A 17,696-nucleotide genomic window follows, 5' to 3' on the forward strand; every position below is an offset into this window, starting at 1 on the left:
AGGCCATATTTCTCATAAAAAATCGCTAAGCACATGTAATAAATTTTAACTTTAAGTATCTGTTCCTTGTGTCAGGAAACCCAGATTTTATTTGAGTTGTTTATTTTGAAGCATGCTGTTGGAAAAACTAATCATTACCTTAAATATAGGTGTGAGAAGAGACTTTTGTAGGTTATTGTATGGGACTGATAGGTGTGTGAGCACAGTAGTTTGTGCATTTTAAGATATTAATAGATTTTAAACTAGATTTGAAGGGGGAAGGGAACAAAATCGGGCTTGCTAGAGATAAGGCTGGGGGTCACATACTGGTGTTTGAGAGGTGGTGTGCTAGCGAGGTTCTTTGGTCTGATAGGTCCGTGGAGGTAGAGCATGGAGATCCATGCAGCAGCAAAAGCCAAAGTTGTTGATGTGTAAGAAACCATGAAGTGCCTGAGAATGATCACATTGGAATTCCCCCAGAAAAGGTGCCAGGATCAATAGCCCGACTGAAGTGCATCTACACCAACGCACATGGCATGGGTAACAAACAAGGAGTTGGAAGCCATTGTGTGGCTTGAAAGCAGTGATATCATTGCAGTCACAGAAACACAGTGGGATGACTCGCACAACTGGAATGCTGCAGTGGATGGCTATAAGGTCTTCAGAAGGAATAGACAAGGAAGGAGAGGTGGTAGGATAGCCCTGTATGTTAGGGAGTGTTTTGATTGTCTAGAACTGGACAATGGTGATGAAAGAGTCAAGTGTTTCTAGGCAGATATCCTGTCGGGAGTCTGTTACAGACCACCCAACCCATGATGAGGAGGCAGAAGAAATGTTCTATAAGCAGCTGGGAGAAGTCTTACAATTACTACCCCTTGTTCTTCTGGGAGACTTCAACTTACCAGATGTCTACTGGAAATACCTACAGAGAAGAAGCAGTCTAGGAGGTTCCTGGAGTATGTGGAAGACAACTTCCTGATGCAACTGGTGAGAGAGTCAACTAGGGAAGAGGCCCCGCTGGACCGACTGCTCGTGATGTGGACAGGTGCAGTCTATGCTGGGTAAAAAATTGGCTGGATGACTGGACTCAGAGAGTGGTAGTGAATGGAATTAAATACAGCTGGCAGCAGATCACTGGTGGTGTTCCCCAGGGCTTGGTTTTGGCACCAGTCTTGCTTAATATCTTTATCAATGATCTGGATGAGGGGATCGAGTAAACCGTCAGTCATTCTGCAGACAGTGCCAAGATGGCTGGGAATGTTGATCTGCTGGAGGGTAGGAAGGCTCTGCAGAGGGATCTAGACAGGCTGGATCACTGGGCCAAGGCCAATTGTATAAGGTTCAACAAGACCAGGTGCCCTTGGGTCACAACAACCCCAGGCAGCACTACAGGCAGCGGGGAGAGTGGCTGGAAAGCTGCCCTGCAGAAAAGGACCTGAGGGTGCTGGTTGCCAGTGGCAGAACATGAGCCAGCAGTGTGCCCAGGTGGCCAAGAAGGCCAGTGGCATCCTGGCTTGTATCAAAAGTAGTATGACCAGCAGGACCAGGTAAGTGATTGTTACCCTGTACTCAGCACTGGTGAGGCTGCACCTCACCAGTATCCAGGTCTGTATCAGTACTGTAACCAGGTCCTGGTCCCTCATTACAGGAGGGACATTGAGGTACTGGAGTGTGTCCAGAGAAAAGCAACAGAACTGGTGAAGGGTCTGGAGCACAAGTCCTGTGAGGAGCAGCTGAGGAAGCTGGGATTGTTTAGCCTGGGGAAACGGAGGCTCAAGGGAAGACCTTATTGCTCTCTACAACTACTTGAAAGGAGGATGTAGCAAGGTGAGGGTTGGTCTCTTTTCCCAGGTATAAAGTGGGACAAGAGGAAACAGCCTCAAGTTGTATCAAGGAAAATTTAGGTAGGATATCAGGAAAAATGTCTACATTCAGAGTTCCATCAAGCATTGGAACAGACCGTCCAAGAAAAGTAGTTGAGTACCCATCCCTGGAGGTATTTGAAAGATTTTCAGATGTGGCAGTTCGGGATGTGGGTTAGTGGTGGACTTGGCAGTGCTGGGGTAGTGGTTGGACTTGATAATTTTAAGGGTCTTTTCCAACCTAAACAATTCTGTTATTCTAAAATATGTCATTGTTCTTGTAGGCAGCCAAAAGTGCATTATTACTTGTATTTAACACAGCACATTAGCACGTGCTAGGGAATATGTCTTCTAAAATATTGCTGTGTTACCTTTCCAACATGGAGAAATTTTATTCAATATGAAGCATTAGAAATTAGGAACCTAACTAAATTACTGGAACGATGGCTTTGAGAGACTAAAGAAACATATCTTTCCATCTTGATGCCCTAGGAGTATAATATGAAGGAGTGCTATATTTCAAAAATAGCGCAGTGGAAATCATCTAAAGTATGTCAATGCTGAGGGCAGCCTGTAGAGCAAATAACTTATGAGGCAAATTGCTGCTGCTAATGGTTTGCAGCTACAATAAACTTGTTTTGAAACTGTGGAACAAATTTTTTGGACATTCACAGCTTGCACAGTTATTTCTTGCTGTTTGTTATGCTCTTGATCAAGAGGTGTTGAATAACTGAGGCTGGACATACAGAATCAAGATTTTCTTTCTTTGACAACAAGCTGGACAAATGCTTTTAAAATAAACTTGTAAGAATACTTTTTTTTTTTTGTGATATTGGTGCAGTCATTCACAAAGGGGAAGGAACTTCATGCGTATTTCCATCTGAACGAACTTGGCCAAAATAAATTAACCTGGTTTAAACTTTTATTACTGTATATAAGTTGTCCCTGTCCAGCAGTAATTTCATTAAATATCTGTTGAAATTATGCAGTTCTGAGCACTGAAAATGCTTAACTTCCTTCAAGAAGGCAGCTTACATGGAATAAATCAGCGCTTTTTAATGAATTTTATTCTGTTGAACAAGTTGAATTTGAAGGTTAGAGGTAACTGTCACGAATTTTACCAAAACACATTGGTAAAGAACAAGTTAGTAGCTGAAGTCAACCAGAGTTGCATTTTTTCCCTCAAGTATTTACACAGGAGCTGTGCACAGGTAGATGTCTGAAACAGAACAGACTGTAGCTCTAGTATTGTGAAGGAGATGGTAACTCCTGAGGGGAGGCCAATGTATTCCTCCCACTCGAGAGCAGTCTTGCTAGTATAATACAGTGAGAAGTTTCCTTTCTCTAATTAGTTCTGTCATTAGTCTTCCTTCTAATCCTAGGACAGATGGGTGCACAAAACAGTGTGAGGTAACTTAGCTTCTTTTTATGTGCATCTAAGGAGTCATACTCACACATGTCTAGAAGAGCGCTTTTAAATTTTAAAAATGCATTGGCACAGTAAATGAATAAGAACTTACCCTGGGGAAGAATTCAGACATCTCTTCTGCTTTTGTGGTTATACCTCTACCCATAACACCTTAGCTTACAGTGTTGTTTCTTGGATCCACTGGGGGAGGGGAAAAAAAAAAACCAGTAGCAACTTCTCATGTGCCTCTTGTGTAACTTGTACATTTTAAAATCTGGGAGGAAGGACTACTGGATTCTTTTCTGACTCTGTGCTATGGAGGCCTTGCACATTCTATATAAAACACACCTAGGTTAGTTTATGGTAGTTCTGAATACTTACTGTACATAAACTTGAAGAGCATGTTGGGGTTTTTTCTCGCTGTTGGCCTCATTGTGCAGTGGCTTGTACTAGGCTATGGCTGAGGTAGACAGTAGTTCCCAAAGGTTTTAGCCCTCCCTGCTCAGCTAGAAACACTTAACATCTCTTGGGGTTTCTTGAGCAAAACCTTGGCTTGACACGTACGGTGGAGAGGAGCAGAAGAGTGTGTGAATTGATTTTTGTTCTTGTGAATGGAAGCTATACTGTACATGGTCTACAACAAAAATGCTCTTTGGAGGCCTTTAAAGCTGTGTGCTAGAACTATTTACATTTATTTTGGAAGTAAGAAAATTACTTGTATTAAGAGTAACTGAGCAAAGGAAAAGCAATAGTGTAGGAAAAAAGCAGAGCTGAGGAGAGTGGTAGTAGCCTGTTTCTCTGTGCCCAGTTTTGGGAACTGGAAGAGGAGGCTGGGCTCAGTGTTGCTGCTGCCCTGTCGTAGTGACTAAGGTAAAACATGGCTTGAAATTGAAATGACTAAAATTGTGCTGAATACTAGAACTGCTCCTCATGGGAGAGCTGGGTTTGGAGTCCTGATCTGAGCCCGTCACTGAAATACAGAAAGTCTCAAATGCTCAAGAGGGAGCACTTTATTATAGAGCATTAAATGATTTGACAGAGATGGTTCCTGCATGCTTAGAAATGGAATTATCTGCAGTTTTCTATTCTGCTTCTGTGTAACAGTTGCTTGTGAAGCAATGTGATGTGCACTTGCCTTCCAGTCTTATGAGCTTTTAGATAGCTTAATTATTTAAGGTATTTTCCTTCTGAAGGAAGGAGAACAGATGAAAGAAATGAACTGAGATAAAGAATTAGGTCAGGTCTCTTTCCCTAGCAACCAAATGAACAACAGTGACCAAAAAAAAATGAAAAATAAATATTTTCTCTTGATGGTAACTTCTACCAATAAATAGTTTCTTCTAGTCAAATGCCATGTCCTGGAATCCATCTGCAGAGCATTTTGATGGGCTAGCTTATAACGATATCGTGGTTAGAAACTGGGCTGTAATTACTCCATTTACCCTATAAGAAAATGTCACTGTTTTTCAGGAAAAACTGAAGCAACAATTTCTATATACACACAACACACATATGTGCCATTTTGTTAATTAAATAACCAAGAGAAACATGGGACAGCTCACCAAGGCTGGCTGGCTTGGAAGACAGGAAAGGAGCAAGTGGAATCAGTTTTCCTGTCCAAAGGAATGTCAGTCTGAGATGATCACAGAGTTAAATTCTGGAGTAGGATTTGACTTTTGGAACTTGTTGAATGCTTGATAAATCATAGACTTCTTGTGGAGGGTCTGGACCAATTCCTTCAGTGACTGTCTCACCTGTGAGACACGAAGAATGCTTTTTTTTCCCCCCTACTTCAGAAACATGCTTTGAAGAGAAATTCACTGCTGTAGTATTTCTGCCCTTTCATGAACAAACTTGAACACGAATCAAGTATTTTTATTCTTCCATTGGTAAACCACATGTGCAAACATCAGTATGTTGTACAGCAATGGCTCTGTGACTCTACTTCTTTTTTTTTTTTTCTTTTTTTTTTTGGTCATGGTGAGAAGTCCCAGCACTGGGGAGAAGTATAGCTGCTCTTAAAGGAACTTGAGTTGCCACTGTCCGGGATCAGCTTGAATTAAGAATTTCTGTTGATATGGTTTGGGTCTTTTGCATCGATCTCAGTGTTTGAAGGAATTTGGCTTCTGTTTTGTTTCAGCATTTGGGTAGGAAAGGCAAACACATACACATATGTGTTTAATTCTGGAAGTCTTCCATGCAGATACCTGATATTAGATTTGACTGTTCTGTCATATGAGAAAAACTTATTTTTCTTTGTTTTTGTTTTTACACTGGTGTTAAAACTGGGACTGGTCAATAGGAACCAATATATGAGTGTCTAACTGTGCATGTATCATACTCACAGTGAATTCTTAAGTGGTTTAACTCTGTTTTCCTTGCTTTGATTCTGTCTTGCAGAGTTCCAAAGTGCTTGCGAAGAAGGAGCTCTCCTACATGCCTATCATTGGCTGGATGTGGTATTTCCTAGAGATAGTCTTCTGCAAGCGCAAGTGGGAAGAAGATCGGAAAACAGTCATACAGAAGTTACTGAGTCTCCGGGACTACCCTGAAAACTTTTGGGTGGGTGATGACTAACAAGTGGGGTGTGACGTGCTATAATGCTTGGCAGGAATGAAGGGCACAGATGATATGTGATATTCACCAGCTTGCTCCTGAGAACTTTGATTCGTGAACTTCCTGGTGGCATCAGGAGAGTATTCTCGAAGAATTGAATTTTCTCTGGAATTTCCTATGTAATAGTCTGTCTTGTCTGTTTTCTTCCTCTGTAGTATGGAGCTCTGCAGATGTCACTGCAAAAATACCTGCACTGTGATCCATTCAGTAAATCTTGTGGTCCTCTAAGTACAGGAGCCTGGATAGGGGTAGATGTGGGGGTTCATGGCGGTGTAACAGATGCATGTGACGATGTTGTATTGAAACACATCAGCCGTATTCTTTACCTAAGATCCCCGCTTGCCTTAGATTGCAGAGTTCCTACTAGTGTTTTCCCCTTCCATGTGATTTTGCCTTTCCTGTGAACGTGCTTGGTCAGACATTGCGCAGTAGAAGTGGAAGCCACAGATAAGTACCTGGTCAGAGATATGGCCCACTGAGGCCATCAGCTGTGTTACGGGGAGAGGATTGGTGTCACTTTTCAGTAACAAGGAAGTATTACTTTTTGCATTGCTATCATTTTTTAGTATTGACCCTGCCCGGTATTTCCTGGTTTGAGAATGAAAAGCCTTTGAATTTTTTCTCTTAGTAATCAGAAAAATCATAGTTCTCACGAGCTAGTGATGGCAAGAGGGCAATTTGGTTAAAGAAATGGTATATTAAGCAGCCTCACCAGAACCTACAGAACCTATTGCTTAGGAAGCAGTTTCTTCATGAATATGTATGTGCTGGATCTCTCATTCTCTGAAACAGACTTTTTTTTTTTTTTAATAGTCATTGATTTAAACAAGTGCTAAGCTGTGCTTCGATAATGTTTAGATGACTTCCAGGCAGAAGACTGTGTAGTAGAGGGGCCATTCTTGGTTTTCAGTTTCAGCTTATCTCACGAAGATTTGCCTGTTCTCTGTGACTTGTAAAAGGCACTGAATGCCCTTCTATGCACCTAGGTAGTTCAACTCTAATCAGTGAGCACAAGCCACCACTATCCTATAGATACTAATTACTAAGAAGGAGCTATACCTACATACAGGAGATAGTTGTTGATGTACACCTGGGCTTATTGCATGTGGAGTTTTAATTTGCCTTTGTATGATGACATATGTCAAAAGGCACAACAATAGCACCTTGGAAGGTAGACAGGCAAAGCATGGGAAGTGGACTAGAGAGATTTTCTCATCAGTTTCTGTATGTTTCATCTAGCTGCTTAACATTATGGTTGTGATACATCAGAAGTGGTCTTGGATGAGCTAGGGCTGAAAGCTGTCTGCTTGGCTAGTTTTCTTCAATCTCTGTCTTTGTTGGCTATATTTTGCTGTGGGTTCTGAGGACTTAGCTTGTGTGATGTGGCAGTGCTCTCTGATGTGTTAGTTTGCGTTCAGGCTTGGCAGAAAGCAGATGACCAAGTGGTAAATCTCCAAAGATCTGTGTGCTCTACCCTGCCTGCCAGTGGCAAGATTGTAATTGTTCATGTCTGAGCACTTCCACTGTATAGTTCATAAGTGCATGAGGCTTTCAGTTGTCCTGCATCTCCTGCCTTACATCTGTTACCAGCTCTGTCCCTGGCATCAGAGTTGCTGTGTGTAGTTGTCAGTGTCTTTGTGCCATAAGTGAAAGCCAGAGGGTTGGAGTCAGGGGGTGCAAGCTGGGTGCTGAAGCATTTCCTATAAATGTCTTTAGTTTAGACACTTACCAAGATTTAGATACCATGATACCTGTACACTTCACCATCAGTGAAACATTTGCAACAGGAGTATATTTTGAGTGTAGAGATTGAGTGACTCATTTAGAGAAATCAAGTCATTCTGATAGCAAGTAGCAGAGCAGATGATTAGGTCTAAAAGCTGAAGTTCAAACCAGAGGATGGCAAGTTGGATGAGTGTTTGGTTTTGACTTTTTTGTTGTTTGTGTGTTTGTTTCAAATTTTTTACTTCAGTCAAATAAATTACCTAAATGTGTATGTGGCTGCAACTGTTCTTGCTAGCAGTCTTAACTTGGGCTGTGCTGGTGGGAATTAGAAACACCTCTGCTCAGTCAGATGTAGAAGACCTGAGCTTCTGTCTAACTGTAGTTCTCTCTTGGTTTTAGTTCCTGATTCATTGCGAGGGCACAAGGTTCACAGAACAGAAGCACCAGATTAGCATGCAGGTAGCCGAAGCCAAAGGTCTGCCCAAGCTCAAGTATCACCTACTGCCACGAACAAAAGGATTTGCTGTCACCGTGCAGTGTTTGAGAAATGTAGGTAAGGAAAGTCACAGGGAAAAATGCTAAATGGTTATTTCATCCAGCTACTGTCAGTTTGCCATGCTTTTCTTTTTCCTGTAGCGTGAGTCCTAGCAGAAAAGCCCTGGGATCCTCTCTGACCTTTTTTGCACTATCCTGTGATTTTACTAATAAAGTCCTGGAGCAACTTGGGGTTTTTTATTATTATTATTTTTATTTCATTTTCTGTTACTGTGACTGTGTATTGGGAAATCTCAAATTGCATATTTTGTACCTATTGCCAAAGGATAGTATTTCTTAGTATTTACTGAGCTATTTTATTCTAAATGAAGGAAATGCATCAGTAGAGAATCTGAGGCAGTGTGTCTTAAAATGTTTCCTTGTGGTAAATACCTGCCTCAAATGATATAATTTTTAAATTTAAAAAAAAATATTCTGCTTTAAATTCCTGTATAGATTTGCTCTTTAGAGTTTCTTTGTGGAGCTGAGGAAGGGGAGTAGACCTTGACTGAAGATACATGTAGCCAAAATTTTTAAACAAATTATTTCTGCATTACAGAACATGAAGTAAGTTTTTCTTTGTTAATGTTGTTCTTAGCTCCCTGTCCCCCAGTTTTGTCTGGTTACTTGCATTTGCCACCTTTAAGATGACATCAGTAAGAATATTGCACACAATTCCTTTGAAGTGATTTTTTTTTTTTGACTAATACTATCTATCAGAGTCGTCTGCTGTGGACTTCATGGGCAAAGGAAAGACAGTGCTAAGTAGCCATAGTGTTACGGTATTTTGGGGGGTTGGTAGAGTTATGTATTGTTAAAAGGCTGTTGCATAAGAAAGACAAAGTGGTTATGGGTTTAGAAGAAAATGTTCTAGCTTGACTAAAGCTAATATCAAAACTTCTTTTGTCTTTGAAGACACATTTTCATGTGGCATATCTGGGATAGTTGCTGTAAAAAAAGCTTTGCAGTCAGCTGTCTTGCTATCTGTCATATTTCTTCTACATATCCTCTTGTGAGTCAGGTAGATCATATCACTGTTGTAGCTTACCAGGCACCTACAACTTTCCACCCCCAAAATGGATAGCATAGCTTGGATCTTTTCTGATACATGAAGAAGAGGTAAGTTAAGTGAAGCATTCAGTAACCCCCTTAAGGGCACAGTTTAACCTTGCCTTTTGAATAAGGATGGCTGTTTGACTGAGGGCAGGGAGATGGTAGACTTGAGGCACTGAAGAAGAGATGAGTCAAAACCCTGCGACCTCTAATGCCCTCGGCTGGGAATCAGGGACAGGTTATTTTGGTGGTGATTTTGTTCTTTTCACTGCTCTGTGTAGTACAAGCGAAATAAGACATGATTGTGGACAAATAGCTGATTTGTGGGAATATGTTTCAAAAGGAAACAATTGTAGGGAACCAAAGTGACATTTATAAAAACTTTTTGGTGTTCATGTGATACACTACAGTAACATTTACTAGGATCCTAAATATTTGAAATACATTCAGAAAAATAAGGCCGAGATTGCTAGATTACTCATATACTTAGCGGAGTGTGTGTCATTGCCTCACTCCAGAAGCTGTGACTCGCTAGATGAGGCAATGTAAGGCCACTAAGAAGGTAGTACTTCCCTGTGAGGTTCAAGGAGAAGCACAGAGCCATAGCTTCTCATATACAGTTTCAGCAAAAACTGTTGAGCTTGAAAACCCAACCAACAGACCTCTGAGGGTTTGATGACCCCATATCAGTGTTGCATGTTTTTCCGGATGTGTTGCTTTACTTACCTTGCCACTTTTTGCAATGAAAGGGAGATACTAGGGTTATTGTCTGGGTTATTATATGTTTCTCTCCTATAGAGACAAGGGGTACATGTGACAAGCATTTGAAAAGCCTTTGTAAACAATGTCTTATTTTTAGAACTCCTTGTAACATCATTATGTACAGATAACAAGGAAGTCCGTGCATGTTTTTTGAATAGAGAATGTGATGGGAATCTGTTTTGACAGTCCATAATCTAGAAATGTAAGCTCTATCTAGAAGTTAGGTCAAATCTGCAGTGGGGTATCCCCGTGCATCTCGAAAAATGAGAGATGGGTGCTGAGCTCCCTGAATCCATTTTGGGCCCTGGTATTTAGGCTAATGCACTTTCAGATCTCCCACAAGGGGTGGTGGCCCTGGCTGGAGCTGGAGCACCATGTAGCAGTGAAATCAAGCTGCAGGTTTTGGACCAGTTCACAGCTGGGTGTGGCAGAGCTTCTATCTGGGTTTTTTCCACTTCTTTCTGACAAAGGTGTGATTCCACTTGTTTGAGGCTGTAGTACTATAGCATGATAGATGGTGTTCTTTCCATCTGTAGAGGTAATTCACCCATAGTAGCAGTGATCACAGGTTGGTCCTCTTCAAAACTTTGTATCAACTCTTAATGCTCTGTGGTACAGATACTCTGGAAGTAGTTCTGAAGTACTTCTGCAGTAGTCAGAAATAGACGTTGGTGACATGAGCCTGGCAAGTCCATCTGTTTTGAAAAAATTACCTTCAGAAGGAGTTTATTCAATGTACATACATGAGAAGTTGCCTCCATACTAGTGATGCCATTTCTGTCAGCATAAGCAGATATATTTGGATAAAAATATCTTTCACGTGAGAGAACAAGTAAAGGACCTTCCCTCCTAAATCATTTCTTTCATAAGTGATAATGGAATTCTTTTCTTCTCAGAGATTTACTTTCACAAGTTCAGACCTCTGCACTTGATTCTTAAAGAAGTGCTTTTAATATTTTTTGAACTTTTCTGGTAATTTTGTCAGTGACCATCTCTCCCAGTATGGTAGTAGAGACAGTCACCAGGAGCTTAATCTTTAGGAGCTATTTGCTGTCTTAATAAATTGCTGTTTGCTACCTGTACTGTTCATGGAAGCAAGTGGAAATGCAGATCCGTTTCTAAAACACTGATACATGATTTACCATAAAAATAAATGTCATAAATACTGCAAAAGATATATTTAACTTTTACTTTTATTGCCTGGCTGTATATCAGGCAATTCCTTTCAGCTGTTTTTATTTAGTGAAGACTTGTATTTAAAAATGTGCCTCAAGATGGGTTGTAGATAAGCCCAAGTTGTGTTGTGCACCTTTTCCTCGAGTTGTGCACACTGGGAACTACTGTCCTAGAGGAAACGCAGGAGAATAAATTCCGGAGTGGTGTTCTCATGGAGTTCAGTATGACAGTGTTTGAGAGTCTTGCAATGACTTTTTTCTTCCCTTGAGTTGCACTTTAGTCCTGGAATATTATTTGTTTTCAAATGGGCTTCTAGTCATCATCCAGAGAAAGTTACCAAGTTTGAGAGGATGAGTGATTTTTGATCAAACTGACCAGAGCAATGAAATGGCAAATCAAAGGATTGTGTCAAGGTGGTAACATACCAAAAATACAGTGAATTCCACTGTACCTTCCCCTCCGTTTTGCAATCTTCAGATCATTGTGTGCTAGTATGAAGGTGCATGTAGGTCTATTCATTCCCTGTAGGTTGATTTGTCAGGTGATCCACCATGATTTTGGCATGATCCTCCATGGCCACAATAATGCGTGAAATTCAAGAGGACAGTTAAGTAAGAAGAATCCTCTCTAGATGCATAATCTGAAGATTTATTTTTCTTTTAGGTTGAAATTAAGAAATTAAATCTTTTTTATTTACTTTTTAAGTACATAGCTCTCTATCAGAATACTGTACAGAGAACAAAGTTAAAGATGGGAAAAAAAGCTGTGCAGAGATTAGAAAGCAAACAAAAAAACCCCTAGACTTTTTAAACAGGAAATAGCAATTCAGCTGGAAAAATTTTCGGTTTAGTTATGATCTATTCTGAGCCTTTGAAACGGCTTTCAAAGACTTGTGTTTGACTTTTAATGAAAAAGAGGTTTTAAGATATAGTTTCTTCATAGAAAATATTTCACAAATGAAGCAAAACTTCATTTGATGCTGCCTATATTAGCCCAAGAGTGAGACAGTTGTTGCAATGTTTTCAAGATAGTATGGAGTTATTTTTTTACTTGTTTTAGAAAGTGAAATTTCTGGACTCCTCAGCTTTTGGATGAGAAAGTCATGAGAGATCCAGTTCTAATTATATAATTACAAAATCCACGTTTAACAATAACCAGTTCATACAGCGTGCTAGTGCTGCTTTAGCTGTGGAAGCTTTCTGGCAAATTTTAAATTCATGCAGTCATTTTCTTTGACACTTCTATTGTTGTTCTTTTTCTACACTTTCAGAATGAAAAAGCTCAAGTCTTTAGTTATCTTCTGTTATATCTGGATATAACAGAGGTCTCTTTACTCCTGCACGTGCTGTCATTGTCTTGGGTTTGGCACTGCTTTGCACCAAAAGATTTCAATGTGTTATTAAAAGGGACTGACTGAATATGAAACTATAAACCAGTTGCAAACTGGAATAGGATTTCTTTTTTTTACCTGGAGAAAAGGAAGATTCTGTAAGGCTGTCAGCATATAAAGATGTTCCTGGCCCACTCTGCAGAAGCTTTTTTCAGAACAGGAGAACCATCTTCCAATTTGTCTGAACAAAAGCCAATTCATATAAAAACTCAAATGGAGATATCTTGTAAAAAAATGAAAGAACAAGTGTTCTGTATATCATACTTTGCTTTATTGCATCCCTATTGTCGTTAGAATAATGCTATTAAAGAATAAACTAAGAAGCTTACCCTGAATAAACCAAACTTAGCTCTTGTTTTCATGCAATTACGTTGGATTAGTAAATTAGAGTAGATTAGTAAAATCCTTCTATGCTAAGAAGCTTAAAAATGGAGGCAGATACTTTTTAAAAAAAAAAAGTAATTTCTTACTTGTACAGGGAGAGTAGTCTGCTAGAAGTAGATTTTAGCTTATGTGTTGCAGTTTTGAGTGTGGGCTAAGAATCTAACTGTAGTAGGAAAAGAATGGAGTTGTTAGTGCGAGGGACAGTCTATGCAGTGGCAGGGGTTTGGCCTTTGTGTTCAGGATTTCCTTTCAGTACTGAAGCTGTTCTGTGCTTTGCATTCTGTTTTGGAGTGACAAATGATGTGGTGAGTTTCTGGGAGCTGAATGCTGTGATCAAGCCAAATTTATCTCTCTATAACTAGAGAGGTTTCAAAACCAAGAGCGAATCTGTGCTATGTAATAAGAGCCTTTCTTAGGCGGGTCAAGAACTCTCACAATAAAGGTTCATGACATGTGTTTTTGTTCATTATTGCAAAACTGGAGCAGGAAGCTTAAAATACAGCAAGCTACAGGTGAAATGCTTGTTAGTCACATGACAAAAAAAGAGGAGTTTTTTTTGCTGTCATTGATCTTAGAACTCGTACCATGATGCACAACGTATTTCAGTGTCAGGAAAATGAATTGTTCTCTGGTAATTTTGTGACATCAGAAAAATAAGCATGTGTTCAGACAATCTTTTTTGAAACACTGTATGTGGTTTAACAGTGAATGTTTTTTCTTTGGAAACTGCTTGTTAATGCTGTCTGGTTTAACTGCGATTGGCCTTTGCAAATGCTTTTGCTGTAACTGCTCAGTCCTGAACTGCAGAAACAGTTTTCTCAACACTGAAAGTTTGGCTGCCGTTTTGTTCAGTGGAACTTGTATGTTATATGCATCACATTTGCATGTCTTCATAGCAGCAGCCCAGCTCACACAAGATGTGGTCTGCCATTCTGTGTCTGCCTTTGCCCTATAGCAACTGCCTGAGTTATCAAATAAGGGACATGAAAGGGGGGTTGGTTTTGACCCCAGCAATTTATAGTTACATTAAGCCCTCCTGCTGTAGGATGTCTCCCCCCACACACACACACACTTTACCTATTCTTAGTTAAAGGGTATATATTGTTCACTGTTTATAAAGTGTGTATCTGCCTGGTTGTTTCCCCCCTTATTTAGGGGAGTAGTTGAATCATTCACAGTGAATCAAGACAGACAACAGTTTTTCAACCATTGACTCCTAGGAAGTCCTAGGTACAGTCTGTCAGAAACTGTAATTGTATGCCTGTCATTCTGCACCTGATGGGGAAGGAGGCAAGGGTGTAGAGCAGACCTTTTCATTCTGCTGGTGCAGTTTCTGAAAGGGTCACTGGTTATTTGCCTTCTTAAATCCTGCATGTTGAGTGTTCCATTGTCATTTTTACCTTGATGACAGTTCAAACTGTGGTGCTATTTAAATATTCTCCTTGTCTGAGAGATAATGGCTTATTTCCATTGTATTACTACGGTAATCACATAACCTGTTTCTCTTTTTGTAGTTTCTGCAGTCTACGATTCCACCCTCAATTTTAGAAATAATGAAAATCCAACATTGCTGGGAGTTCTAAATGGAAAAAAATATCATGCAGATTTGTATGTAAGGCAAGTAATCCATGGTTTAATTCCTTTTTAGCATACAGGAGTGTGTACTTGCAGTTGCAATTGGACAAATAAGGAAATGTTTTCAAGTAGGTGATGAAAAGCAAATCTCTACCAACCTGGCTTCACAGAGCTTCAGATAAAAACTCCTATTGGATGGGAAAAGTTTCTTGTAAAGTTCTGTGACTGTAAATATGTGGGGAATGCATAAGTGTCTACACTACTTTTTGTTTGTTATTTTTTTATTCATTTGTCTGTCTCTTGGCTCAGGAGCAGCAGAAGGGCCTCTTTTCACTCCCTTGGCCAGAATATCAAACATCATCTAAGTGTTCAGATGGAGTTGCTTTATACCTGTCTCTGGCACAGGAGTTCCAACTGTGGTGGAGGCCAGGCTGAGGACTGTTCCTCTCTCTGTTTGTTGGTATAGTTGATGTATTTGCCTGCTGCTTTAATGAAAAAAACATTACTTGGATTCCTTTTCATTAATGTTTCTATAAGTGATGAATACCCCAATGGATTCCCATAATCTTAATGGGAATGAGCCAATTCCCAAGTGAGGTTCTACCAGCAGCACCCATACTACAGGCACTCAGGACATGAGATAGTTCAGGGTTGGAGCATAGGAGCCTAAAAGTGACACCACAAGTGATCAGGAGTTCATCATAACCCCTTTAGAGCTATAGTGGGCTGGTCCAATTGGTTTATCTTGGATACCAACATCAAATGGGTGACCTTTTTATCTCCCCTTTTCTGCCTGTTTGAAAAAATATTTCTTCAGAACTGTTTTTGCTAAAGGATAAAAAGAAACTTTCTCTTGATTCCTCCTCCCACTTGGTAGCTTAGCCTAGTTGTCCTTGTGTTTGGTGTACACAGCTTGGCTGGCTAGTGTTCATGGAGGAGCAGCTGGCCCTACCTGTGTGGACCATTTCTCCAGTGGAGCACAGGGGCGTCTCCTCTTCCTGTACCTCCATTTACACCATTCCAGCCTGCTGCAAGTCAGTCTGGCAGACTATGGAAATTGCTTTTCACAACTCAGGGTAGCTATTTACCCTTCTGTCCTTTTGAGCTTCTTGAAAAGCTCTTACAGGCAGGGTAAGCCTCATGGTTAAATTTCTTCTGGCAATTAGCTGGGGACTATCACAGATGTTCTTCAAAATCCTCCATATTTGCTTATCGAAGTGCCGTAGGTGTTGCACTAGATGGAATTTTGCAAAATTTGGATGGCCATGTTAAATTGTGTTAGTTTGGAATGTTTGTCACCTTAAGACTTTTTTAACTAAAGGAACAAATCAGTAGTGTCACACCTGTTAATTTATTAACTGCAAACAGGAGTGTCCCAACACTGAGAAGTTATTCTCTTGTGCTGAAGGAACTTAATTTGATGCTGCTCTTAATGGATATTAATTAAAATATATCCTACATTGAAAATGTAAAATTATTAAATATTGCCATTAGTGTACTTAAATGAGATTGGTAAGAGATTTTTTCTGTCACAGGGTTATTGACCAAAATTCATATAATGAGATGAAAACTTTGGTTTGTCAAGAGAGAATTTTTCAGTAATAGGAGCCATTTTTCCGGACATTATCCAACCGAGCTTCACATAACAAAAATTACAAGAATTGAAAATGTTGATGGAGAAACACTAGAGAACTTTCCCATAAGAATAAGAAGAATAATTTGGTTTTTCTCTCTATTGCCTAGCTGATTAAGTACAGCCTTTAACTTCATAGGTGGGTTAAAAAATTCATTAATTCAAAACCTTTGTTTGGAAACAGATAATTGTAAATCTTTATCTAGAAAGTTACTCTAGTGAGCTCAAACATAATGCATTACTATTTCAGAAATCTAAATTTCTAAATTCCACATATATCTAAGAACTGAAGGTGGCTCTAGAAGCAAACTATACTTTGCTGATCTTGGAGTTGTTACGACAAGTTAAAAAAAAGGAGAAAAATGTAGCAAGTCTCCTGTCAGATGGATAATCTGTCTGTATAATGCAAGTGCTGTTCATGGGAGCCAAAGTATTTAATATTCTTGAATTTTTCTTGTTTACCTTTGGCAGGCGGATTCCACTAGAGGAAGTCCCAGAAGATGAGCAGGAATGTTCTACCTGGCTCCACAAACTATATCAAGAAAAGGTTAGTTAGTTTTTTTGTCTAGGCAACAATTGTGAGCCCTAGTGCTCCGTTATTTGTACTGCAGTAGACCTTTACAGTGTCCGTGTGTAGTGGTCCTGCTTTGGAGGCTTAGAGTGGGTGTTTCTGCACATACAAACTGATCGTGTGCTACCAGTCATGATTGCCTTTATAAAGAGCAACAGGAAGAAAGCTTAAACAAACCTTTATAGAGGAGTTTTAAAACTCTTCTCTAGAAAGTTGCATAAGAATACAAAAATCAAAATTATCTTCTGTCTTGTCTTCCTTCCCCTTAAAGGTACCTTCTTAATCAAGAAGTAATTTGTGCACTAAATGAGATATTTTTAGTGTATTAGAATTTTCGTCCCTTGTTTTACCCTGTCTTTTTTACCAAGGCAAACATCCAATATTAATAGGACAGGCTGATAAATTGCTTTCACATTGTGTCTATGGAAGGCATGTGTTTAAGATTTCTCCTTACATAGGATGAGGAGAGAATAATAATGACTGTGTGTTTGTAGATGCCTGGTGGAGTTCTTTTCTTATTTCCAAATGCTTTCATATGCATCCTTCAGTCTTTCAGAATCTGTTTCTTCTGGTCTTTGTTTTTATGAATATAGGAGATAAGGGTTGGGGGATGCGCTTTTTGAATACACTCAGCACTCCCATTTCAGTCAGTGGGAGTCATAGGTATGCATGGCATGGGGGCCTGGCAGCTCAGTTTCCTTCAATACATTGATCAAAGTTATGTATTCAGACTGAAATGCAGCAGTGCTTTGGATTTAGAAGTGATAGAATATAGCTCTGGTTTCCTCTCACTGGGACAGCAAAATTCTGCTGTGCCATTTGTCATGCTCTACCCAGGACACCACGTTAGCATTTCTGTATTGATTATGTCCTAGTCTTTCTCAGTTTCATGCCATGACTGTTTCTGGTTTAATTCATAGCCCCTCTAAGCAGCTTGCTTACAGGAATGAGAAAAGTAAATATGTCTTGAGACCTCACTTGTAGATCTACTACCTTTGCCTCTGATCCCCCTTCTTGTAATTTGTGCC

At 39.8% G+C, this 17,696-nt stretch overlaps 1 protein-coding gene across 3 annotated transcripts in view; it reads left to right on the forward strand.

Moving 5' to 3' along the window:
- Positions 1-17,696, forward strand: part of AGPAT4 (1-acylglycerol-3-phosphate O-acyltransferase 4) — a 77,364-nt gene that overhangs the window by 44,291 nt on the left and 15,377 nt on the right. For all 3 annotated transcript variants that reach the window (XM_032683784.1, XM_032683785.1, XM_032683786.1), the window contains 4 exons: positions 5,650-5,811; positions 7,990-8,143; positions 14,404-14,506; positions 16,569-16,644. In XM_032683784.1, coding sequence (XP_032539675.1) covers positions 5,650-5,811; positions 7,990-8,143; positions 14,404-14,506; positions 16,569-16,644 — 495 coding nt within the window. The remainder of the gene's footprint in view (positions 1-5,649; positions 5,812-7,989; positions 8,144-14,403; positions 14,507-16,568; positions 16,645-17,696) is intronic.

Source organism: Chiroxiphia lanceolata, chromosome 3 (assembly GCF_009829145.1).
Source record: "Chiroxiphia lanceolata isolate bChiLan1 chromosome 3, bChiLan1.pri, whole genome shotgun sequence".
NCBI classification, from domain to species: Eukaryota; Metazoa; Chordata; class Aves; order Passeriformes; family Pipridae; genus Chiroxiphia; species Chiroxiphia lanceolata.